The 26,990-nt window shown below is 46.7% G+C and overlaps 3 protein-coding genes across 5 annotated transcripts in view; all 3 read right to left on the reverse strand.

The window, feature by feature from the left end:
• Positions 1–2,978, reverse strand: part of IL6R (interleukin 6 receptor) — a 19,776-nt gene extending 16,798 nt beyond the window's left edge. Inside the window, exon 1 of the mRNA XM_040331943.1 lies at positions 2,732–2,978. Coding sequence (XP_040187877.1) covers positions 2,732–2,813 — 82 coding nt within the window. The 5' untranslated portion in view covers positions 2,814–2,978. The remainder of the gene's footprint in view (positions 1–2,731) is intronic.
• LOC120920141 (splicing factor U2af large subunit A-like) lies at positions 2,922–8,620 on the reverse strand. The gene is made up of 2 exons (XM_040332055.1): positions 8,368–8,620; positions 2,922–3,472 (listed from the first exon to the last, which is right to left on the reverse strand). The coding sequence occupies exons 1-2, from the start codon at positions 8,618–8,620 to the stop codon at positions 2,922–2,924; spliced, it is 804 nt and encodes a 267-aa protein (XP_040187989.1).
• AQP10 (aquaporin 10) lies at positions 7,296–25,773 on the reverse strand. 3 transcript variants are annotated; one of them, XR_005744718.1, is made up of 7 exons: positions 18,840–19,149; positions 13,944–14,070; positions 12,060–12,197; positions 11,861–11,979; positions 11,389–11,606; positions 8,142–9,177; positions 7,296–7,679 (listed from the first exon to the last, which is right to left on the reverse strand). XR_005744718.1 is itself a non-coding variant. In XM_040332567.1 (7 exons), exons 2-7 carry the CDS (start codon positions 18,942–18,944, stop codon positions 8,964–8,966), a joined length of 921 nt encoding a protein of 306 aa, XP_040188501.1. In that variant the 5' UTR covers positions 18,945–19,011; positions 23,838–25,773; the 3' UTR covers positions 8,011–8,963. The 3 variants fall into 3 exon arrangements, 2 of the variants coding, with proteins under 2 accessions (XP_040188501.1, XP_040188500.1); XM_040332567.1 differs by lacking the exon at positions 7,296–7,679 and adding an exon at positions 23,838–25,773 and having other exon boundaries at positions 8,011–9,177; positions 18,840–19,011; XM_040332566.1 differs by lacking the exon at positions 7,296–7,679 and having other exon boundaries at positions 8,011–9,177.
• Positions 25,774–26,990: the final 1,217 nt, after the last annotated feature.

The following is a 26,990-nucleotide window of genomic DNA, read 5'->3' on the forward strand; positions in this document are numbered from 1 at the left end:
CAGACTGGAGGAACATGAGAAAATGTGGGGGATTTCAAGGGGTATGAATACTTTTTCAGGGCACTGTATAAATCCTGTGTGGGGTTTACAATAGAGGGTACCAGTTTGCACCTAAGCTAGTGTCGTCTAGTCCTTGGGCGCGATATTCAGCTATAATACCTGATTCCAGACTGGAGGAACATGAGAAAATGTGGGGGATTTCAAGGGGTATGAATACTTTTTCAGGGCCCTGTATTAATCCCGTGTGGGGTTTACAATAGAGGGTACCAGTTTGCACCTAAGCTAGTGTCGTCTAGTCCTTGGGTGCGATATTCAGCTATAATACCTGATTCCAGACTGGAGGAACATGAGAAAATGTGGGGGATTTCAAGGGGTGCGAATACTTTTTCTTGGCACTGTATCGAGGCAACGGGAACATCTGGCGAGTTACCAGAACGCGGCGATTGCGTACGTAGTTCAGTCCCCGCCATCTGCTTGTATGATTATTTATTCCAGAGAATGATTATGTAGTTCAGTCCCCTGTGTATTGTGTATGTAGTTCAGTCCCCTGTGTATTGTGTATGTAGTTCAGTCCTGTGTATTGTGTATGTAGTTCAGTCCCCTGTGTATTGTGTATGTAGTTCAGTCCTGTGTATTGTGTATGTAGTTCAGTCCCCTGTGTATTGTGTATGTAGTTCAGTCCTGTGTATTGTGTATGTAGTTCAGTCCCCTGTGTATTGTGTATGTAGTTCAGTCCCCTGTGTATTGTGTATGTAGTCCGGCGTGTTGTGACATTGTTTGCCGGAGTTTTTGCGACCTTTGTACCGCGGTCGGGGACACGAAGTCCACTCTCTGCCTGGAGACACGGCGGTGGCGTCACTTCAGAAATATGTTCCTGAGGATCGGGACCTCCTATTATACGGTTTTAGTAAATCTAAAGGAAAAAAGATTGTACAACGTATGGCCAGCCTTACATGGTATAGGACCCCTCCCACATCCCACAATGCATTGCATGCAGGAGCGTTTTTAAGGCAGGGCAAAAGGGGAAGCTGCCCCGGGCCCTTATCGATCGTGTGGGGCCCAAAGCAGCCGCCTCGTACTTGCCAACCAATCCCGGGTTTAAATTCCCTTGTCCCTTAAAGTTTTAGTCCCGTGCCGTGTCCCAATATCTCAGCGTGAAGTTCTGTTGCTGCTGCCCAGCTCTGCCCTATTGTTGTGTACAGATGACTCACCTGCAGTCCCTTCATTCACACTAATGGTCAGTGTGAAGGTCCCCCTTACATTGGTGGTCAGTGTAAATCCCCATTACATTGTTAATCATCCCCCCCAGCATTGCCACTGATCCCATCAACCCCCCCCCCCAGCATTGCCACTGATCCCATCAACACCCCCCCCAGCATTGCCACTGATCCCATCAACAACCCCCCCCCCAGCATTGCCACTGATCCCATCAACCCCCCCCCCCCAGCATTGCCACTGATCCCACCACCCCCCCCCCCCCAGCATTGCCACTGATCCCATCAACAACCCCCCCCCCAGCATTGCCACTGATCCCATCACCCCCCCCCCCCCAGCATTGCCACTGATCCCATCAACCCCCCCCCAGCATTGCCACTGATCCCATCAACCCCCCCCCCCAGCATTGCCACTGATCCCATCAACCCCCCCCCCAGCATTGCCACTGATCCCATCAACACCCCCCCCCCAGCATTGCCACTGATCCCATCAACACCCCCCCAGCATTGCCACTGATCCCATCAACCCCCCCCCCAGCATTGCCACTGATCCCATCAACCCCCCCCCCCCCCCAGCATTGCCACTGATCCCATCACCCCCCCCCCCCCAGCATTGCCACTGATCCCATCAACACCCCCCCCAGCATTGCCACTGATCCCATAAGCCCCCCCCAGCATTGCCACTGATCCCATCAACCCCCCCCAGCATTGCCACTGATCCCATCAACCCCCCCCCCCAGCATTGCCACTGATCCCATCAACCCCCCCCCCCAGGATTGCCACTGATCCCATCAACCCCCCCCCCCCAGCATTGCCACTGATCCCATCAACCCCCCCCCCCCAGCATTGCCACTGATCCCAGCACCCCCCCCCCCCCCAGCATTGCCACTGATCCCAGCACCCCCCCCCCAGCATTGCCACTGATCCCATCAACCCCCCCCCCCAGCATTGCCACTGATCCCATCAACCTCCCCTCCCCAATCATTGAGCAGTAAGGATATGCAGTAACCTCTAGCAACCAATCAGTGAGCAGGAATAATGTGCAGTAACCTCTAGCAACCAATCCCTGCTGCACGGTGACTGCACTGTCTCCCCCCCCCCCCCCAATGCACATGAATGAGTCTGCAGCAGCAATAAACTAGCTGTTCTGCAATAACCTGAAATATGGAACAGCAAAAAAAACATTATAAAAAAAGGACTTACAAGGAAAGGAAACAATAAAGTGAATGGGACTCACTAAGAGCCTATAAACGTCCGTCATGCAAAGATCTCCTTTCATAAAAAACGCTTTTTTGCCTTTTACATGAGAGCAGCAGAGCCGAGAAAATGACGCCATTCTCAGTGCCTGAAATACGAGACTGTCAGAGGCTGTCAGCCTGATCTGAAATTTCAGCTGGTGTGCGGGGAATGAAAGAATCGACTAAGGACCAATGGAAGACCTGAGTCTCCTCTGTCTGGTGGTGGTGGGGGGGGGGGGGCAGTTTGTGGGGGTCACAGGGTGAGGAGAGGTCACCTACCTGGCGTTGGGCAGTGGATGTTGGCGAAGGTCGGGAGAAGTCCGGAGTACATGAGGATGAGAAAGGAGTGCCAGCGTTTCATGCTACCCACCCAACGGCTGAGCCCTCCCCGATCTGCCTCTGGTTTGCACCATCGGTGGTGAGGTTGGCTCTGCCCGGGCGCTTTGGGTGCGTTGAGGATCTCTCGGTGTCAGCCGTCTCTTTCCATGCACTGCGCTCTCTGGAGTCTCTCTGGAGTCTCTCTGTGTCTCTGAAGAGTCTCAGAAGTGTCTTTTGAAGTGTCTCTGAAGTCTCTGCGCTCTCTGGAGTCTCTCTGTCTCTGCGCTCTCTGGAGTCTCTCTGCGCTCTCTGGAGTCTCTCTGATGTCTCTCTGTCTCTGGTGTCTCTGCGCTCTCTGGAGTCTCTCTGATGTCTCTCTGTCTCTGGTGTCTCTGCGCTCTCTGGAGTCTCTCTGATGTCTCTCTGTCTCTGGTATCTCTGCGCTCTCTGGAGTCTCTCTGTGTCTCTGCGCTCTCTGGAGTCTCTCTGATGTCTCTCTGTCTCTGGTGTCTCTGCGCTCTCTGGAGTCTCTCTGATGTCTCTCTGTCTCTGGTATCTCTGCGCTCTCTGGAGTCTCTCTGTGTCTCTGCGCACTCTGGTGTCTCTCTGTCTCTCTGTGTCTCTGCGCTCTCTGGTGTCTCTCTGTCTCTCTGGTGTCTCTGCGCTCTCTGTGCCTGGTTCTGGTCTCTCCTGCGCTGCTCTCTATAGAAGACTCTATAAGTGCTCAGTCAGCAAATTTCTCTTCCCCTCCTCTCCACTACTGACTGCTCATCACCACCTCTCTGTTCCTGTCTGTTCCCCTTCAGTCTCACTTCTCTCCTCTCCTCTTCTCCTCACTCCGCCCCCCAACTCTCCTCTCCTCTACCTTCCTCACTAGTCTGTTCATTCTCTTCTCTCTCCTTTTTTCCTCCCCCCGTTCTTCTGTCCTCTAGCCCAGTGTTTCTCAACTCCAGTCCTCGGGGCGCACCAACAGGTCTTGTTTTCAGGCTTTCCATTATTGTGCACAGGTGATTTTATCAGTTTCACTGCCTTAGTAATTACCACAGCAGTTTGATCTGAGGGAAATCCTGAAAACATGACCTGTTGGTGCGCCCTGAGGACTGGAGTTGAGAAACACTGCTCTAGCCGTCTTTTCCTCTCCTCTCCTTTCCTTAATTCTCCTCTCTTTTCCTTATCCCTCCTCTCCTCTCCTTTTCTTATCCCTCCTCTCCTCTCCTTTCCTTATCCCTCCTCTCCTCTCCTTTCCTTATCCCTCCTCTCCTCTCCTTTCCTTATCCCTCCTCTCCTTTCCTTATCCCTCCGCTCTTTTCCTTATCCCTCCTCTCCTCTCCTTTCCTTATCCCTCCTCTCCTCTCCTTTCCTTATCCCTCCTCTCCTCTCCTTTCCTTATCCCTCCTCTCCTTTCCTTATCCCTCCGCTCTTTTCCTTATCCCTCCTCTCCTCTCCTTTCCTTATCCCTCCTCTCCTCTCCTTTCCTTATCCCTCCTCTCCTCTCCTTTCCTTATCCCTCCTCTCCTCTCCTTTCCTTATCCCTCCTCTCCTTTGCTTATCTCTCCTTTCCTTTCCTTATCTCTCATCTCCTTTCCTTATCTCTCCTCTCCTCTCCTCTCCTTATCTCTCCTCTCCTTTCCTTATCTCTCCTCTCCTCTCCTTTCCGTATCCCTCCTCTCCTTATCTCTCCTCTCCTTTCCTTATCTCTCCTCTCCTCTCCTTTCCGTATCCCTCCTCTCCTTATCTCTCCTCTCCTCTCCTTTCCGTATCCCTCCTCTCCTTATCTCTCCTCTCCTTTCCTTATCTCTCCTCTCCTTATCTCTCCTCTCCTTTCCTTATCCCTTCTCTCCTCTCCTTTCCTTCTATCTCCTCTCCTTTCCTTATCACTTCTCTCCTCTCCTTTCCTTCTATCTCCTCTCCTTTCCTTATCCCTCTTCTCCTTTTCCCTCTTTTTTCCTCTCCTCTCCTTTCCTCCCCCTCCTATTCTCTCCTCCCCTCTCTTCTCCCCCTCTCTCCTCCTCTTCATCTCCCCTCTCTTCTCCCCCTCTCTCCTCCTCTTCATCTCCCCTCTCCTTTCCTATTCGCTCCCGTTCTTCTCTCATCTCCCTTTCTCCTTTCCCCTTCCCTCCTTTTTTCCTCTCCTGATCCCCCCCCCCCATCCTTTCCTCTCCTCCCATCTATTCTCTCTTCCCCTCTCTTCCTCTCCTCCCCTCTCTTCTCCCATTCTCTCCTCTCCTGTTTTCCTCTCTTCTCTTGCTGTCTTCTCATGGCCCATTGCTTGTCTCTCTCTGCCCCCCCCCCCCTCTCCTCTGAATAAATATCAGGCTGACAGGAAAACATTTGAGGAACCGAGGCCAGATTGAGCCGAAGGTCCCCACAGGTTGTGCAATCCGGGGCCACTGTTTACTGCTGAGGGGCCAGGATTGGTGACCACAGCACCTGGCCCCTGAGAGCCGCACCAAGCTCCTCTCCAGGACCCCCCCCGACCTCTTCCCCCCCCCCAACCTCTTCCTCTTTCACTCTTCACTCTTCTATTTTTTACTTAACGGTGTAACCGCTCCATAGAGTGTCACCCGCTGTGCCCATTATGAGGGGTTCCCACCATCCCTGTGCTGAGTTCCCGGGTCTGTACACCCGCTGTGCCCATTATGAGGGGTTCCCACCATCCCTGTGCTGAGTTCCCGGGTCTGTACACCCGCTGTGCCCATTATGAGGGGGTTCCCACCATCCCTGTGCTGAGTTCCCGGGTCTGTACACCCGCTGTGCCCATTATGAGGGGTTTCTACCATGTCTGTACACCCGCTGTGCCCATTATGAGGGGTTCCCACCATCCCTGTGCTGAGTTCCCGGGTCTGTACACCCGCTGTGCCCATTATGAGGGGTTCCCACCATCCCTGTGCTGAGTTCCCGGGTCTGTACACCCGCTGTGCCCATTATGAGGGGTTCCCACCATCCCTGTGCTGAGTTCCCGGGTCTGTACACCCGCTGTGCCCCATTATGAGGGGTTCCCACCATCCCTGTGCTGAGTTCCCGGGTCTGTACACCCGATGTGCCCATTATGAGGGGTTCCCACCATCCCTGTGCTGAGTTCCCGGGTCTGTACACCCGCTGTGCCCATTATGAGGGGTTTCTACCATGTCTGTACACCCGCTGTGCCCATTATGAGGGGTTCCCACCATCCCTGTGCTGAGTTCCCGGGTCTGTACACCCGCTGTGCCCCATTATGAGGGGTTCCCACCATCCCTGTGCTGAGTTCCCGGGTCTGTACCCCCGCTGTGCCCATTATAAGGGGTTCCCACCATCCCTGTGCTGAGTTCCCGTGTCTGTACACCCGCTGTGCCCATTATGAGGATTTCCCACCATCCCTGTGCTGAGTTCCCGTGTCTGTACACCCGCTGTGCCCATTATGAGGGGTTCCCACCATCCCTGTGCTGAGTTCCCGGGGGCTGTGCCCCATTATGAGGATTTCCCACCATCCCTGTGCTGAGTTCCCGGGTCTGTACACCCGCTGTGCCCATTATGAGGGGTTCCCACCATCCCTGTGCTGAGTTCCCGGGTCTGTACACCCGCTGTGCCCATTATGAGGGGTTCCCACCATCCCTGTGCTGAGTTCCCGGGTCTCAGACATTGAATACAGTGAAATATTTTTTTTTATCATTTTTATTACACTCAACAAAGAAAACAATAAACATTTATTTACATAAAATCTCATTTTATAAGTCAGAAAGAGGAATTGTAGACAGAATGGTGCTTTGTTGCCCTCTTGTGGCCATTTAAAGTCACTGCAGGTGACTTTCCTCGATTCTTCACAACGGAAGGATTACAGCCTAACTGCGGATTCTCACCTGCTTCTGTCCTGTAGATACCAATGTGGGCTTTTCCCTAAAGCAGTACCGTGATGGGCTCTGCCCCAATATTCTAATAAGGAACACCGCGCCACCAGCACCCGTCCATGCTCGTATCTTTCTCATCGAAGGTGAAACTCCCGGGACGCTAAACCTGAGGATATTGCTGAGGATGCCACATTCAAAGAACCAGGCTGTCTGTGATTTGACCTGAAGCTCTGTGCAGGGGGGGGGGGGTTGGGCAATTACAGGAGCAGGGGGTAGAGGAAACAGGGTACTACTGCTATGGATGCAGGAAGAGGCAGCCAGAACGATAGCATTTTTAAAACAAAAGAAAGTCTCCATATTTCTACCACTACAGGTTCTTTTTAAAGTATATCTGAACCCGAATCTGTGGATAGATTCGAGAATTTTTATTTTTTTTGCCATTGGGGTGATTTCCTTTCACTTCCTGTCCTGTAGACACAACAGGAAGTGGTTGGAAATGTCTCCAGAGTGAGGGAAATCAGGACAGGCTCCACCCAATTTAAGGGCCGATCCAGCCACCCTACCAGGGCGTTCTGGATTCCCTCAAGTACGCAGATCAGGACCTCCTGGTTTCCGCCCACTAACTTCTAGAAGCTTCTTCAAGCTTCTAGAACCAGGGGGAACGACCAGAGACTTGCCCCTCCCCCAGGTGATAACCCAAAGTTTTGATTTTTTTTTTCCATCATTTTTGCATTAAGTCTTTAAGTTCTGTAGCACCTTCTAGTGTGCAACTAGTGTAGGTAAATTTATCTTGTTGACTCATGATAGTTGAGTGAGTCTGAAATTGGGTCGGGTTACTCCAGGTCAGCCTGGAGGACTCCAGAGGGCAGGTCTCTGGTAGTTTCCCCTCGTTATGGAAGCTTGGAGAAGCTCCTAGAAGTTAGTGGGTGGAGGCCAGGAGATCCTGATCTGCATACTTGAGGGTAATTCATTCCCCAGGCAGAAGGCCCTGGAAGGGTGGCTGGATCGGCCCTTAAATTTGGTGTCACCCATTGGGGTGAGACTTAAAGTGAGTCTGAAATTGGGTCGGGTTACTCCAGGTCAGGCTGGAGGACTCCAGAGGGCAGGTCCCTGGGGTTATGGAAGCTTGGAGAAGCTTCTAGAAGTTAGTGGGTGGAGGCCAGGAGATCCTGATCTACATACTTGAGGGTAATCCATTCCCCAGGCAGAAGGCCCTGGAAGGGTGGCAGGATCGCCCCTTAAATTTGGTGTCACCCATTGGGGTGAGACTTAAAGTGAGTCTGAAATTGGGTCGGGTTACTCCAGGTCAGCCTGGAGGACTCCAGAGGGCAGGTCTCTGGTAGTTCCCCCTGGTTATGGAAGCTTGGAGTAGCTCCTAGAAGTTAGTGGGTGGAGGCCTGAAATCCTGATCTGCATACTTGAGGGTAATCCATTCCCCAGGCAGAAGGCCCTGAAAGGGTGGCTGGATAAGCCCTTAAATTTGGTGTCACCCATTGGGGTGAGACTTAAAGCGAGTCTGAAATTGGGTCGGGTTACTCCAGGTCAACCTGGAGGACTCCAGAGGGCAGGTCTCTGGTAGTTCCCCCTGGTTATGGAAGCTTGGAGAAGCTTCTAGAAGTTAGTGGGTGGAGGCCAGGAGATCCTGATCTGCATACTTGAGGGTAATCCATTCCCCAGGCAGAAGGCCCTGAAAGGGTGGCTAGATCGGCCCTTAAATAAGGTGTCACCCATTGGGGTGAGACTTAAAGTGAGTCTGAAATTGGGTCGGGTTACTCCAGGTCAGGCTGGAGGACTCCACAGGGCAGGTCTCTGGTAGTTCCACCTGGTTATGGAAGCTTGGAGAAGCTTCTAGAAGATAGTGGGTGGAGGGCAGGTCTCTGGTAGTTCCCCCTGGTTCTGGAAGCTTGTAACATTGACTTTCACTTGCTACATGCTTTTTTCCAGGTCCTACACTCCGAACCTTTGAAACCCAACACAGCCAGGCATCTAGCATTCTCACTAGCAGGCCAAGAATGGTACCCCTCATGTTCCTCTCCTGATAGGTGGATGAGAACAAGGCCCTGAATGGAACCCAAGGAGAGGTGACATGAACTGTTCCTCAAAGATATGGCCCTCAGCAGGTCATGGAGCCTCAGGAGATGCCCCGGCTTCTCTGGGTACCAGACAAGCAGCCATTGCCGTCAATGCAGCTCTATCCAGAGGTGACCCCCCTGCTGCAGCTCTCACCTGTACAACTAAAAAGGTTTAATAACTTGAGTCGTGTCGTGAATACAGACACTTCCATAAGAGGACACAACAGTAGCCCGTGAGTCCGTGTGCCGTGGGAAAGCACCATCGGGCCAAACTAGGACCACGCAATGGAAGGCCAGTCAAAGCCGATGGCACAAAGAGTTGTCCAAATTGATCGTGAAGACCGGAATCTCCTTCGTTTTTTCTGCCGGGGTCTCCACGTTGGTAGACACTTCCGCTTTGGTTTCCTGTGCCGGGTGGTGGATCTCCACCAAAATCTGGTACAGCAAGGTGCCAAAAACCGCACCCACGCACGGTGCCACGATGGGCACCCACCACCAGTTTTTTCCGGCTCTGTAAAGGAGAAATAAAGCTTGGTTATTATTGCAGGGCTGTTCCCTGGACAGGTTCATGGTGGTTGATGCGGCTATGAAGACTCCACCAATGGGTCAGTGACACCATTGTGGAAGAATCATCATGGTGGAGTTATCACCCACTTTAGGCCTTGTTTACACTTCAAAATCTGACATTGGACACGTTTTATTCAAGCGCTCTGAGCTCCTGTCACTAAATATAATGGTGACCTTACAGTCCTGATCATACGTTGTGTTTGCTTCGCTTCAAAAATGGGGTGAGTGGGGGGGACTGGAGAGAGAGGACTGAGCGGCAGAGGTTGACCGGAGCAGGAGAAACTAGTAATGTCACATGTGGTGCACAATATTGGAGAAATATAGCGGGAGGTGAGAGGGGGACCGGGGGGGAGTCAGATCAGCAAAGCCAGAGGGTTACTACTGAGCAGGGGATCAGCAGAGCTGGGGGTTACTACTGAGTGGCGGATCAGCAGAGCTGAGTGTTACTACTGAATAGGAGATCAGCAGAGCTGGGGGTTACTGCTGAGTGGGGCATCAGAAGAGCTGTGGGTTACTACTGAGTGGTGGATCAGCAGAGCTGAGGGTTACTACTGAGCAGGGGATCAGCAGAGCTGGGGGTTACTGCTGAGTGGGGCATCAGAAGAGCTGTGGGTTACTACTGAACGGGGGATCAGCAGAGCTGGAGGTTACTGCTGAGCGGGGGATCAGCAGAGCTGGAGGTTACTGCTGAGCGGGGGATCAGCAGAGCTGGAGGTTACTGCTGAGTGGGGGATCAGCAGAGCTGGGGGTTACTACTGAATGGGGGATCAGCAGAGCTGTTGGTTAGTACTGAGCGGGGGATAAGCAGAGCTGATGGTTACTATTGAGCGGAGGATCAGCAGAGTTGGGGGATACTACTGAGCAGAAGATCAGCAGAGCTGGGGGTTACTACTGAGTGGGAGATCAGCAGAGCTAGGGGTTGCTACTGAGCAGGGGATCATCAGAGCTGGGGGCTACTGAGGGGAGGATCAACAGAGCTGGGGGTTACTACTGAGAGGGGGATCCGCAAAGCTGGGGATACTACTGAGCAGAAGACCAGCAGAGCTAGGGGTTACTACTTAGTGGGAGATCAGCAGAGCTAGGGGTTGCTACTGAGCGGGGGATCGTCAGAGCTGGGGGCTACTACTGAGGGGAGGATCAACAGAGCTGGGGGTTACTACTGAGAGGGGGATTCGCAAAGCTGGGGATACTACTGAGCAGAAGATCAGCAGAGCTGGGGGTTACTACTGAGTGGGAGATCAGCAGAGCTAGGGGTTGCTACTGAGCTTAGGATCAGTAGAGCTGGGGGTTACTACTGAGCAGGGAATCAGCAGAGCTGGGGGTTACTACTGAGCACTAAGACTGTAAGAAGATAGAGGTCCACGGGAACAAAGAGGTTTGATTAAGAGCAGAGCCCAGGTTTTTACAGAAGGACCAGAAGTAGGGGGAGATGTCTCCAGTGTGATCCAATAAGGATAAAGTGGTCACACCCTCTCTTAATGAACCCATTTATTGTTTTGGACAGAGCAGGTAAGGGTTAGAACCTCCATGATGGATACATGATGAGCGTTCTGCCCGACAAGGACCAAAACAAAAAGCTTCTGGAAGTTCTAACCATTCTCCTGCGCCTCAAAATTTTTGCAAATGTTGACCGAAAGACGATCAAGCTAAACTGAAGGACACCCTTCCACCCAAACTGCTGAAGGATTGGCCACCAACCTGAAGACATCTAAGCCCCATCCCACCACGTAGGTCTCGGGTTGATCGGATAACCACAATTCGATCCCATGAAAAGGCCAATGGAGAACACCAACATCCCAACCACGACTGGCTCCAGACCCTTCGGGACCGGCTTGTTCTTGGAGTCAATGATGGCCAAGATGCCGACCATCAACATTGCTGTCCCCACCACCTGCATCACCTAATGAACCCATTTATTGTTTTGGATAGAGCAGGTAAGGGTTAGAACATCCATGATGGATACATGATGAGCGTTTTGCCCGATGAGGACCAAAAAGAGCTGCTGGAAGTTCTAACCATTCTCCTGCGCCTCTAAATTTTAACAAATGTTCTTGAGCGGCAACCATGTTGACCGAAAGACAGTCAAGCTAAACTGAAGGCCACCCTTCCACCCGCTCTTTACAACCAACAAACTGCCGAAGGATTGGCCACCAACCTGAAGACATCTGAGCCCCATCCCGCCACGTAGGTGAAGAGCCGCGGTCCCAGGTCTCGACTCGGGTTGATCGGATAACCACAATTCGCTCCCATGGAAAGGCCAATGGAGAACACCAACATCCCAACCACGACTGGCTCCAGACCCTTCGGGACCGGCTTGTTCTTGGAGTCAATGATGGCCAAGATGCCGACCATCAACATTGCTGTCCCCATCACCTGCATGGACATAATTTTTGAGAAATTAGACCCTTTAACTATCTTAAGATGTACTGTGTTTTTTGCATTTGAATTTTAAAGTGGTCACCTAAACAGGAGGTGAGGGGAACATTGTCGGTTTCGGGGATAACCAAAACACATACTTGAGAGTTTGACAGGTCCACTTTAAAATGTCCTTTTAAAAGACAACTTATCTATCAGCTCATAAAGAGCACAAGAAATCATCGATGGATGGAATTGCGCTATGGTGTCACCTGATCGAGAAAACCGTTGGCGATGCTCAGGTAGGGGGCGGGGTATGAGGAAAATATGGAGGCCGTCTCTCGTGGTCCGTACACAGTCAGGTTGCCACCGGTGTAACTCTGGATGGCATCTTAAAGAAAACAAAAAAATAAGAGTGCAATAGTACCGGAGACGACACGGGAGGTGAGAGAAGGTGGGACTTTGTCTTACCGTAGTACAGCGCGAATGCAGCTGCCGCTCCGGCAAAAGAGCCCACCATCTGGATGATGACATAGATGGGCAGTTTCCACCAGGGGAACCGGCCCAGGACGCACAGGCTGAGCGAGAATGCCGGATTTAGATGTCCACCTGTGGGAGAGAAGGGCACACGTGAAAACAACAGATATAAATAGGCTTGAGATTAGCTGGAAGGTTTTGAGAAATTGAGGAAATTTGGTCAAAATTTTGACATTCACAATTTTAATCGAAAGGAGGGCTTTTGGTGGTTTTAATGGCTGCATTGGGCTTTCAGTGGGTCGTGAGGGTTATGAAAGCCAATTTCAACTATACTGGACCTTATGTTGACCTAAAAAAAAAATGTCCCTCATTCAGGAACACAAATGATCCCCAACACTAATGCTAGACCTACATTTAACCCTAAAAGTAACCCAACCATTAAAGCCAACGGTAATATTAAGCCAACCATCAACGGCAACCCAAACACTAACCGTAATTGAACCCTAATAGTAACCCAACTATTAACACTAACCCTAATGCTAATCCTAAAGCCAACCCTAATATAAACCCAACCATCAATGGTAACCCAAATACTAACCCTAATTGAACCCTAACAGTAACCCAACCATTAACACTAACCCTAATGCTAATCCTAAAGCCAACCCTAATATTAACCCAACCATCAACGGCAACCCAAACACTAACCCTAATTAAACCCTAACAGTAACCCAACCATTAACACTAACCCTAATCCTAAAGCCAACCCTAATATTAACCCAACCATCAACGGCAACCGAAATACTAACCCTACTTGAACCCTAACAGAAACCCAACCATTAACACTGACCCTAATGCTAATCCTAACGCCAACCCAAATATTAACCCAACCATCAATGGCAACCGAAATACTAACCCTAATTGAACCCCAACAGTAACCCAACCATTAACACTAACCCTAATATTAACCCAACCATCAACGGCAACCCAAATACTAACCCTACTTGAACCCTAACAGAAACCCAACCATTAACACTGACCCTAATGCTAATCCTAACGCCAACCCTAATATTAACCCAACCATCAATGGTAACCCAAATACTAACCCTAATTGAACCCTAACAGTAACCCAACCATTAACACTAACCCTAATCCTAAAGCCAACCCTAATATTAACCCAACCATCAACGGCAACCGAAATACTAACCCTACTTGAACCCTAACAGTATCCCAATCATTAACACTATCCCTAATGCTAATCCTAATGCCATCCGTAACAGTAACCCAACCATTAACACTAACCCTAATGCCAATCCTAAAGCCAACCCTAATATTAACCCAACCATCAATGGTAACCCAAATACTAACCCTAATTGAACCCCAACAGTAACCCAACCATTAACACTAACCCTAATCCTAAAGCCAACCCTAATATTAACCTAACCATCAACGGCAACCGAAATACTAACCCTACTTGAACCCTAACAGTAACCCAACCATTAACACTATCCCTAATGCTAATCCTAAAGCCAACCCTAATATTAAGCCAACCATCAACGGCAACCCAAATACTAACCCTAATTGAACCCTAATAGTAACTCAACCATTACCGGAATTTGCGCTGTATGGAAGTGGTTAATTTGATATCACCTAGAAGTGCCACGTGGTTGAAATTAGCTTCTAATTTAGAAAAGTTCCAACGAAGGCCATTTTGTTTTTTCCTGGTTCAGACCGTTTCAGCACCTGAGAAGGGGGAGCTGTGGCCACACCCAGGAGATAAAATTTTGCAGCCAGATGGGTAAGGATGAGTCAAGAGTTGAGGGCATTTGATTGGTTTAAGAAATGTGTCCTAAACGACATATAACGGAGTAATGAACGTACCTGACACACCCCCCGACACATAAATCGCCATAACGACAGCGATGGCTCCAGCCAGGTACATGCAGAAGAAGTTCCCTTTGGTGTTCTGGCTGGTGACTCCCTGCGCCGTGGCCGCAACAGTGATCAGCTGCAAAAAAAAAATGGTGGATGCTTTAGCTGGATTGTGTACATATGACATTTTATATACATTGTCTGTCTTCATTTCCTCTCAAGACTTCTTCAGGAGCCATCAATCCATAATGAATTGATGGCTCCTGAAGAAGTCTTGAGAGGAAAAGGAAGTCTTGAGAGGAAACACCCCTTGTGGGCAGCGAAGGTCCTCACCAGATCCGAGGTGGGTTTTGTTTACCCTCTCCACACTCATCTGATCCTTGCCACACCCATGAGGAAGGCTAGAGCCTACCCACTAGGATTTCAGATTGGCCACTCCCATAATATATCATGTACATGTGGCATTTTGTATGCATCGTTTGTCTTCATTTCCTCTCAAGACTTATTAAGGAGAGATCAGTCCATTATAATGGATTGATCGCTCCTGAAGAAGTCTATAGAGGAAATGAAGACAAACAATGTATATAAAATGCCATATGTACACAATATATTATAGAAGTGGCCAATCTGAAATCCTAGTGGGCGGGTTCTAGCTCTTCCTCATGGGTGTGGCAAGGGTTAGAAGAGTGCAGAGCCGGAGAGGGTAAAAACCCAACCCAGATCTGTTGACGACCACTAGGATTTCAGATTGGTCACTATAATATATCATGTACATATGGCATTTTATGTACATTGTTTGTCTTCATTTCCTCTATAGACTTCTTCAGGAGCGATCAATCCATTATAATGGACTGATCTCTCCTGAAGAAGTCTTGAGAGGAAATGAAGACAGACAATGTATACAAAATGCCACATGTACACGATATATTATGGGAGTGGCCAATCTGAAATCCTAGTGGGTAGGCTCTAGCCTTCCTCATGGGTGTGGCAAGGGTCAGATGAGTGCGAAGAGAGTAAACAAAACCCACCTCGGATCTGGTGATGACCTTCGCTGCCCACAAGGGGCGTTTCCTCTCCAGACTTCCTTTTCCTCTCAAGACTTCTTCAGGAGCAATCAATCCATTATAATGGATTGATCGCTCCTGAAGAAGTCTTGAGAGGCAAAGGTCGTCACCAGATCTGGGGTGGGTTTTGTTTACCCTCTCCACAGTCCTCTGACCCTTGCCACACCCATGAGGAAGGCTAGAGCCCACCCATTGGATTCATCGCTCCTGAAGAAGTCTTGAGAGGAAATGAAGACAAACAATGTATACAAAATGCCATATATACACGATATATTATGGGAGTGGCCAATCTGAAATCAACCCCAGATCTGGTGAAGACCTTCACTGCGCACAAGGGGCATTGGTGGCCTCTAGCTCGCTCACTACATTGGGCAATCGTTCTGGGGGTTAAAGGTCACTAGATAAATCGACAATTGCGCCATTGTTTACGAAAAAACAGGATTTGAAAGCGCAAAACGGGGAACTTTCATGTCAGACTGAAGAACATTTATTTTTGGAGATGGCCAGATTTCGAAATCGAACGTCCACGGCTCTTTACAGGAAAAGCGAAGGTGGATATGAAAGAAAAAAAACCACACATTTGATTGTAAAAAAAAAAAAGATGAAGGATGAGAGATGACCAGATGATCCTCAGCAGATCAATAGGTGGATTTTAAAAAAAAAAATTTCCAGTCTTGGATTCTCGGATCTCGGGCTCTCTGCCAGGATGGGTTAATAATCTTGGCGGAGGTGGGTTGGCGAGGACTGCGGGTAATACGGGTCGTACTCTGCCCTCTACTGATACCTTCCATAATCAGGAATGTTTATGGGGATGAAGTAGCTGAAAAATGATAAACAATTCCCGATAACTAATAAACGGCTGTAATTACTAATGTGAGGGATGGTGGCACATCGTCAGCTGATTGGCCGGCTTCCCGGGAAGCCTCACAGACGCGCTGTCACTCACCATGACGGGCCACCGCCAAGCCAGAGAGAGAGATGAGACCCGGGCACCCGATGTGATGGGGGAGAAATATACTGATCGGGGTTATAAAGAAACAACTGCTGGGGCAGAAGGCCAAATTACAGGTATTGCTTAACATTATGCTAAACCTAACACCAACCCTACTGCTAACCCTAACACCAACCCTAATCCTAACCCTAGATCTTACCCTAATGCTAACCCTAACACCAACCCTACTGCTAACCCTAGATCTTACCCTATTGCTAACACCAACCCTACTGCTAACCCTAACACCAACCCTAATCCTAACCCTAGATCTTACCCTAATGCTAACCCTAACACCAACCCTACTGCTAACCCTAGATCTTACCCTAATGCTAACACCAACCCTACTGCTTACCCTAACACCAACCCTAATCCTAACCCTAGATTTTACCCTAATGCTAACACAAACCCTACTGCTAACCCTAACACCAACCCTAATCCTAACCCTAGATCTTACCCTAATGCTAACACCAACCCTACTGCTAACCCTAGACCTTACCCTAATGCTAACCCTAGACCTTACCCTACTGCTAACCCTAGACCTTACCCTACTGCTAACCCTAGACCTTACCCTAATGCTAACCCTAGACCTTACCCTAATGCTAACCCTAGACCTTACCCTAATATTAACCCAAGACCTTACCCTAATGCTAACCCTAGACCTTACCCTAATACTAACCCTAATCCATACCCTAATGCTAACCCTAGACCTTACCCTAATGCTAACCCTAGACCTTACCCTAATGCTAACCCTAGACCTTACCCTAATATTAACCCAAGACCTTACCCTAATGCTAACCCTAGACCTTACCCTAATCCATACCCTAATGATAACCCTAGACCTTATCCTAATGCTAACCCTAACACCAACCCTAATGTTAACCCTAGACCTTACCCTAATGCTAACCCTTGACCTTACCATAACCCTAGACCTTTCCATAATGCTAACCCTAGACCTTACCCTAATGCTAAACATAGACCTTACCCTAATGCTAAACATAGACCTTACCCTAATACTAACCCTAGACCTTACCCTAATACTAACCCTAATCCATACCCTAATGATAACCCTAGACCTTATCCTAATGCTAACGCTAACACCAACCCTAATGCTAACCCTAGACCTTACCCTAATGCTAACTTTAAACCTTACCCTAATGCTAACCCTAGACCTTATCCTAATGCTAACCCTAGACCTTATCCCAATGCTAACCCTAAACCTTACCCTAATGCTAACCCTAATGCTAACCCTAGATCTTATCCTAATGCTAACCCTAATGCTAACCCTAGACCTTACCCTAATGCTAACCCTAACTCTATCCCTATTACTCCCTAACTCTAACCTTAATACTAACCCTAACTCCAATGCTATCCCTAACACCAACTCAGATACTAGCCCTAACTCTAACCCTATCAATACCCCTTATGCAAAATCTAACTGTAATCCTAACACTAGCCCTCCCTAACTCTAACCCTAATGCGAACTCTAATGTTATCCCTAACCCCAACCCTAATGCTGATCCTACTATTACCCCTAACTCTAACCCTAACCCTCCCTAAACCCTAACTCTAACCCTAATGCTAAACCTAACTCTAACCCTAATGACAAGCCTAACTCTAATGCTATCCCAGTGCCTACCCTAACTATAACCCTAACACTATCCTTACCTAACTCTAATGCTAACCTTAGCTCTAACTCTAATGCTATGCTTAACATTACCTTAATGCTAAACCTAACTCTAACCCTAACGCTATCCCTCCCTAAATCTATCCCTAACACTATATCTCCCTAACTCTAACTCTAACCATAACCCAAAATCTATCCATATCACTACACCTAACTCTAACCTTAATGCCAAGCCTAACTCTAACACTATCCCTAACACTAACCTCAATGCTAACTCTAACCAAAATACAAGCCCTAAATCAAACCCTTATGCTAAACATAACTCTAACCCTAATGCCAAGCTTAACTTGAAAACTTTCTCCGACACTAATGTGAATTAAGAGGAACAACACCATAATCACAGGACTACCCGTGCCCGGCCTTGGGAAGAGACCGAAACATTGCACAGCCATCTAATACTTTCCTGACCTCCTATGGTGCTTGGCTCTCACACAGCCTGGTGTGCCTTATCCATTACGGCCCTTCAATTAGGAAATCTCCCATGAAACAGATCTGATTCTACCATGGCGGCACATCTGTGGTCCTCACAGTTTTCACCAGTAGGGATGAGGTTGGGGTTCAGCACTACCACCATTAACACCACTACCACCATTACCATCACTACCACCATTACCACCATTACCACCACTACAACCATTACCATCATTATCACCACTACCACCATTACCACCACTACCACCATTACCACCATTACCATCACTACCACCATTACCACCACTACCACCATTACCATCACTACCACCATTACCACCACTACCACCATTACCATCATTACCACCATTACCATCATTACCACCATTACCACCACTACCACCATTACCGTGGCTTGCAAGTTCCAGATTCACCGTCCCGGACAATTTATGTGTAGATTCGCCCCAGAGAATTTCCTTCCAAACCTCAATGCACTGCATGGCCTTCACCGGGATTGGCCTCTAGGTTCGGGTTTGCCGAATTTGGAAGAAGATTTGCCAAACCTTTTGTGAACAGAACCCGGGCAGATATTTGGTCACCTTAACAGGCGTCCCCCTCTGTTCCCGTTATGGTGACAACTCGAACATTTTTGGATTTGGATAGTTGTCACCATTTATGACCCGGTGATAATGGTCACCAGGACGAAAAGGTCACCAGGATAAAAATAAATAAAAAAAATGTTTTGGATTACTCACGAGCAGAACAAAGACTCCAAGAAATTCGGCGAGGCATTCCCGGGCGAGGGCGTTCCTGAGTCTCAGCCGGTTCTGCAGCCTCTCCCGTGCAGGCCGGCATGCCATGTCACACCAGGTACCAGCAGAGGACGAGAGGGTGAAGAGGAAGGGTGATGTCTTCTTATACGGAGCCCTATCACAAGGAGATAAGAGGGTCACCCAACCGCACATCGCCAACTTATCTGCTCCATTATACCCACCTACCTGTCCAAAGATCTGCAGTCACTGCAGGTCAGGGTGTATAAAAAAATTGCAATGTAAAGATCTCAGAGTTTTTAATTTATTTTAATTTTTTTTAGAGTTTAGATTATTTTATTCTTTTTTTTGTTGTTTTTACGCTTCTTTTAAAGGTGTTTTTATACCTCAGGGTATATAACCTCATAAACAGCATTTCATTTAATTTTTTTTTACATTTCTTCAGTTGGAATAAATCTTTTTTTATTTTGTATTATTTTATTTAGAGTTTAGATTATTTTATTCTTTTTACGCTTCTTTTAAAGGTGTTTTTATACCTCAGGGTATATAACCCCATGATCAGCATTTTGGTGAATGTTTTTTTTTTTTTTTTTTACATTTCTCCAGTTGGAATAAATCTTTTATTATTTTTTATTTTGCATAATTATTATTTTTTTTATTGAAAACTGTGAATCATTGGGGCCCCTCTTGTACCTAAATGGTTTACAATATTTTGCAATGTAAAGATCTCAGAGTTTTATTTATTTTTTATTTATTATTATTTTATTTAGAGTTTAAGTGAAGTGAACTCCTGCGCTGTCTAGAGTGAGGGGACAAGTGAAAAGTGGGGATACTGCTGCAAATAAAAAAGAGGTCTACCTCGATAGACAAAAAGTGATAATTGTAACAAGTGAAATATTTGCGCTGTAAAGTGTTATACAAATTAATGTGTGTGTGCATATAACCACATACATATACAAGTACAAAAAATGGGTGGGGAAAGTCCAAAAAAGGGGGAGTGACACTAATATACCAGTAAACAATATTGTTGAATAGTCATTAATCGAGGGCACAGTGCTGAAGAGGTCCAGGTACAACAAAATCCAACCATGTAGGGGTGCAGTTCATCAATACTTTATCCAATCAATAACGTTGTGAAGTGAAAAATGTTGAAAAACACAACAATAAAAATAAAATATAAAAATAGAAATAAAAATAAATATAAAAATAAAAATAAAAATAAGAATAAGGGTCAAAGTATTTCAGAGGAAGGAGGCCTTGTATCCAAAAAGGGTGAAAGATAGAGAGTGAGCCGTAACCAAGATCTCATATATGCACCTCTAGTGATCCCAGCAGCTCACCTCTAATCTGGCAAGCTGGATTAAATCAGCCTGATCCTGATGGGTGTGGTCCGTTGTTGAATATCACATACGGGTCTCCATAAAGTGTATTACATGAAAAAGTAAAAGGAGTAGAAACCAAATGGTGTGATAACGTCACAGAGAGGGATAGCAATGTCTTCTGATTTAAACCAGTGGAGATGCACTCACATGTGGGTGAAAAAACTGGGGCTCTTATCCACGAACGCCGAGCTCGTCAGTCCCTCCTTCCTCTCCCTTACTGATTCTCCAGGGTTAGGAGTCCCGTGTCCCCAATGGTTCACGAATCGGCTCTTGTTATGTATGAGGATCTCGGTGGTGTATATGGGGTGAGAGAGAAGGACAAGCCTGATCGTGTGATATCATCAACAATAAACAAAAACCCCCCAGGAATGCCCAGGTAGTAATGCACTCACATGAACAATATAACATAAAAGACCTTCCTCCACGAGTGCGGACTCGCAATGAATCTATGCCTCCAACACTTCCCCTCTATCTGTGGCTCAGTCCGGACACTCAGATGTGGCAGTCATACATGGGGGGAAGTGGAATAAACAACCACAGCGTAGCCCAGTCAGACGTGAAAAGTTTATTTTAAAAGCATTTAAAAACTCACATTTAAAATCGAAATTGCTGCATCAATCCGACGAGTGGCGAACTCGTATATCCAGTGGTCGGATGCTGGAGTGTGCCAAGCCCTCCAATCCCGACGCGTATCGTCAACATGTGACTTCATCAGGGGATCCCCTTTATGGAGACCCGTATGTGATATTCAACAACGGACCACACCCATCAGGATCGGGCTGATTAAATCCAGCTTGCCAGATTAGAGGTGAGCTGCTGGGATCACTAGAGGTGCATATATGAGATCTTGGTTACGGCTCACTCTCTATCTTTCACCCTTTTTGGATACAAGGCCTCCTTCTTCTGAAATACTTTGACCCTTATTCTTATTTTTATTTTTATTTTTATATTTATTTTTATTTCTATTTTTATATTTTATTTTTATTGTTGTGTTTTTCAACATTTTTCACTTCACAACGTTATTGATTGGATAAAGTATTGATGAACTGCACCCCTACATGGTTGGATTTTGTTGTACCTGGACCTCTTCAGCACTGTGCCCTCGATTAATGACTATTCAACAATATTGTTTACTGGTATATTAGTGTCACTCCCCCTTTTTTGGACTTTCCCCACCCATTTTTTATTTAGAGTTTAGATTACTTTATTCTTTTTTTGTTTGTTTTTACATTTCTTTTAAACGGTTTTCAAATTGTGCAGATCCCAGGTGATTTATTCAGGGATTGTTCCTGTTGGTACTGCTTTATGCTGCAGGAAACATTTTTTTTTAAACAGCAAAAAAATAAATAAAGAAACCTATAAAAAAATATATATATTTTTAGTGTATTACAAGGGGAACCAAAAAAATAAATAAAACTTTTATACATTTTTCATTTCCTGGTTTGCCTTTTCAACCTCATCAAAGATAATAAAATAAAATAAAAATAAAAATAAATTATTTTTTACACCCGGTGATGTCAGGGAAGGTTCTAGATTAAGGAATAGATTACATCAGATTTTGTTGTGTGACCTCTAATTTTTATTTTATTTTTTAAGAAAAGCTGGAAAATATTTGATTTACGGATTTCTAAGCAATGGTTTCCCTCCTGCGCAGATCAACATTCCGCTTGTAGGATTTCTGTTTAATAAACAGAAACAAAAATCGATGCGGGTTTATTATCTTCGATACGCTTCGGCTTTTATCTCCAGCGAGAAGTAAATAAGAAATCATCAGTAATGAACTCTGATCTCTAATGAACTCACCGGAGGGAAAAAAACATCAGATTGAAAATAAATTTCATGAGTTTGGAAATTTAAAGTGACCGGACAATCAGAATCGGTTACTGATCACTGCTGTCATGGTGGAGGGCCATTGATGGCTTTATCTTTCAGTATGATGACACCACAGTGGAAGCCAACGAGTAAACAGGTGGGGCTGTCATGGTGGAGGACCATTGTTGGATTGGTCTTCCAGTATGAAGAAACCACAATGGAAGCTAGCAATTTAAAAAGTGGTGATGTCATAGCGGAGAACCGTTATTGGATTGGTCTTCCAGTATGAAGACACCACAGTGGAAGCCAACGAGTCAATAGATGGTGCTGTCATGGTGGAGGACCATTGTTGGACTGATCTTCCATTATGAAGACACCACAGTGGAAGATCAGTCCAACAATGGTCCTCCACCATGACAGCACCACCTGTTGACTTTTTGGCTTCCACTGTAATGTGTTAATTTTGGAAGACCAATCCAACAATGGTTCTCCACCATGACAGCACCACCTGTTGACTGTTGACCAATCAAATAATGGTTCTCCACCATGACATCACCACTTTTTGACTTGCTGGCATTGTGGTTTCTTAATACTGGAAGACCAAGCCAACAATTGTCCTCCCCCATGACAGCACCACCTGTTGATTCAGTTGCTTCCACTCTGTTGTCTTCATACTGGAAGACCAAACCAACAAAGATCCTCCACCATGACAGCCCCACCTGCTGACTTCCACTGTGATGTCATCATACTGAAAGACCAATCCAACAAAGATCCTCCACCATGACAGCCTCACCTGCTGACTTGCTGGCTTCCACTGTGGTGTCATCATACTGAAAGACCAAGCCAACAATGGTCCCCCATCATGACAGCACCACCTGTTTTGATTCCACTGTGGTGTCTTCATACTGAAAAAAAAATCCAACAATGGTCCTCCACCATGACAGCACCACCTGTTGACTCGTTGGCTTGCACTGTTGTGTCATCATACTGGAAGACCAACCCAACAAAGATACTCCACCATGACAGCCCCACCTGCTGACTTGCTGGCTTCCACTGTGGTGTCATCATACTGAAAGACCAAGCCAACAATGGTCCCCCATCAAGACAGTACCACCCGTTGACTTCCACTGTGGTGTTTTCATAATGGAAGACCAATCCAACAATGGTCCTTCACCATGACAGCACCACCTGTTGACTTTTTGGTTTCCACTGTAGTGTGGTCATCTTGGAAGACCAACCCAATGGTCCTCCAACATGACAGCACCACTTGTTGACTTGCTGGCTTCCACTGTGGTGTATTCATAACGGAAGAGCAAGCCAACAATGATCCCCCACCATGACAGCACCACCTGTTGATTCAGTGGCTTCCACTGTGTTGTCTTCATACTGGAAGACCAATCTAACAATGGTCCTCCACCATGACAGCACCACCTGTTGACTCTGCTTCCACTGTGGTATCCTCATAATGGAAGACCAAGCCAACAATGTCCCCCACCATGACGGCACCACTTGTTCATACTAGAAGACCTGTCTAACCATGGTCCTCCACCATGACAGCACTGCCCATTAACCACTCATGGACCTGTTGGCTTCACTCTATTAATGTTGGCATTGAAGGAGGACACATGGTTGGGTCAGAACTGCCAATTACCGTTATTAAACACCCATCCAAAGCTTTACAGAAGAAACCTTTCATCCAACACGGGAATAGAGAAAGATTCAATGGAATGTCCCAGGAAGCCAAAGAACCCTCTTATGGTCACCACAAGGAACATTGCCGATAACCCACCTGCCAGCCGGTGAAAAGAAGTGCAGACTTTCCAAGATAGAATTCGGATGAATAATAGTTCTATCCCAATCCCTGTGGGGAGAATGCTGGGAGTAGTAGTCCTTCAGGATGTGGAGGTTGTCAGGGCCGTCCTTGGCTCCGGGTGGATAATTGTCTACATTTCACACACAAGAAGAGATTCCTCCAAACCTAATGTATGTCCTCTCCGGGCTCCATCGTCTGTCACTGGATATTCCTCACCGTCCTCCTACGTTGTGTGTCCTCCAATGACCCCTTTCATCTTCACGCCTCCTTGCACCCTCCCTTCAGATCAATCATTCATCTCTTATTTCCCAACTACTGGATATCATGTCCAAGAAAGCTGTCCTGAGTGCGGACCGTGATACCAAGGAATCGGCCTCCCCGCCATCCATTGTGGTTCAGTCTAGATTCGGCAAGGGTTCTTCGTGTCCCAAACCCCCACATGTAGTGCAGTCAGGATGAATAAATAACATCCCACCCCTCCAACACCTCATATGGTTTACTCCAGTCTTATGAAGGCCACTTACCTCCCCCAAAACTTTAAATGGCATGGCCCTGGTACAGCTTTCATTACATCGGCTCTAAGTAATCACATGACACCATTACATTGGATCTAAGTGGTCATTAGACACCATTACACTGATGGCTTTCATTAGATTGGCTCTAAGTGGTCACATGACACCATTTCACTGATGACTTTCATTACATTGGTTATAATCGATCACATGACACCATTACACTGATGGCTTTCTCTACATTGGCTCTAATCGATCACATGACACCCTTAGATTGACTCTAAGTGATCACATGACACCATTACACTGATGGCTTTCTCTACATTGGCTCTAATCGATCACATGACACCCTTAGATTGGCTCTAAGTGATCACATGACACCATTACACTGATGGCTTTCTCTACATTGGCTCTAATCGATCACATGACATCCTTAGATTGGCTCTAATCGATCACATGACACCATTACACTGATGGCTTTCTCTACATTGGCTCTAATCGATCACATGACACCATTACGCTGATGGCTTTCTCTACATTGGCTCTAAGTGGTCACATGACACCATTACGCTGATGGCTTTCATTACATTGGCTCTAATTGATCACATGACACCAGTACATGGCTCTAAGTGGTCACATGACACCATTACATTGATGGCTTTCATTACATTGGCTCTAAGTGGTCACATGACACCATTACATTGGCTGTAAGTGGTCACATGACACCATCATACTGATGGCTTTCATTAGATTGGCTCTAAGGGATCACATGACACCATTATATTGTCTCTAAGTGGTCACATGACACCATTTCATTGGCTCTAAGTGGTCACATGACACCATCATACTGATGGCTTTCATTACATTGGCTCTACGTGGTCACATGACACCATTACACTGATGGCTTTCATTACATTGGCTCTAAGTGGTCACATGACACCATTTTGCTGATGGCTTTCATTACATTGGCTGTAAGTGCTCACATGACACCATCATACTGATAGCTTTCATTAGATTGGCTCTAAGTGGTCACATGACACCATTACACTGATGGCTTTCATTAACATTGGCTCTAATTGATCACGACACCCTTAGATTGGCTCTAAGTGATCACATGACACCATTATATTGATGGCTTTCATTACATTGGCTCTAATTGATCACATGACACCATTACATTGGCTGTAAGGGATGACATGACACCCGTAGATTGGCTGTTAGTGATCACATGACATCATTACACTGACGGCTTTCATTGCACTGAATCGGACATCAGTGGTGCGATATTGTGGGATGTCAAACCATTTTCTAAGGCTCCATTGCCCTGGTGAGGCCGCTCTCGTCAGACGAGGGTCCTCCCAACTGGGGTACCCAGAATACAAATCCAGAGAGAGAGAAAGAGGAAGAACACCAAACCACAAATGTGTTCAAGGAAACCTTAGTCATTCATCAAATAAATGGGGAAAAAAACATCCAATGCGGTTCGGGCATCAAAAAAACTCTTTGCTGACAGAATCCATTTAGAAGCTCTATGTATGTATATATGTGAACTTCTTACAAATTCACATTGATAATTCTAAGTTCTTACAAAAATATACACAACATCCCAGTCCTGACGAAGGAGTCTTCAGACCGCCGAAACCTGTTGGTTCTTTATTCATTTTTTTCCACTTATTTGATGAACAATTAAAGTTTTCTTGGATTAGTGGTTCGGCGCTCTTCATGCCGCCTTTCACCTTCAGCTTTCAATGTTCTGGGCTTTGGAGGAACCACCCAGAGGGGCCAATGTTGGAACCATCACAAGAAAAAGGCACAAGAAGAGTTAAATATATTCCACCCCCCCATGGAAGAGATGGCAGCCGGCCTGGCACGTGGGTCACCTGACTTATAATCTGGCCGAGTTCTGGGATCTCTGGGTAAAAATTGACCCGACCGGAACAACGGGAGCAGCTAAAGTACACGAGACACTCCCGAGAAATCTTCATAAGTTACTGAACAATCTATAGAGAGATCCGGAAGATTCTCCACCCCGAGACTCTCCTTCTTACTATGGAAAGACCTAGCGAGTACATTCCGTTATCTGGACTCCTCCCCATCTCTGATACATGAACATAGAACATACATGAACACAGAACATACATGAACACAGAACATACATGAACATACATGAACACAGAACATACATGAACACAGAACATACATGAACATACATGAACATACATGAACACAGAACATACATGAACACAGAACATACATGAACATACATGAACATACATGAACACAGAACATACATGAACACATAACATACATGAACATACATGAACACAGAACATACATGAACACAGAACATACATGAACATACATGAACACAGAACATGCATGAACACAGAACATGCATGAACACAGAACATGCATGAACACAGAACATACATGAACACAGAACATACATGAACACATAACATACATGAACACAGAACATACATGAACATACATGAACACAGAACATACATGAACACAGAACATACATGAACACAGAACATACATGAACACAGAACATGCATGAACACAGAACATGCATGAACACAGAACATACATGAACACATAACATACATGAACA

Source organism: Rana temporaria, chromosome 13 (assembly GCF_905171775.1).
Source record: "Rana temporaria chromosome 13, aRanTem1.1, whole genome shotgun sequence".
Taxonomy (NCBI): domain Eukaryota; kingdom Metazoa; phylum Chordata; class Amphibia; order Anura; family Ranidae; genus Rana; species Rana temporaria.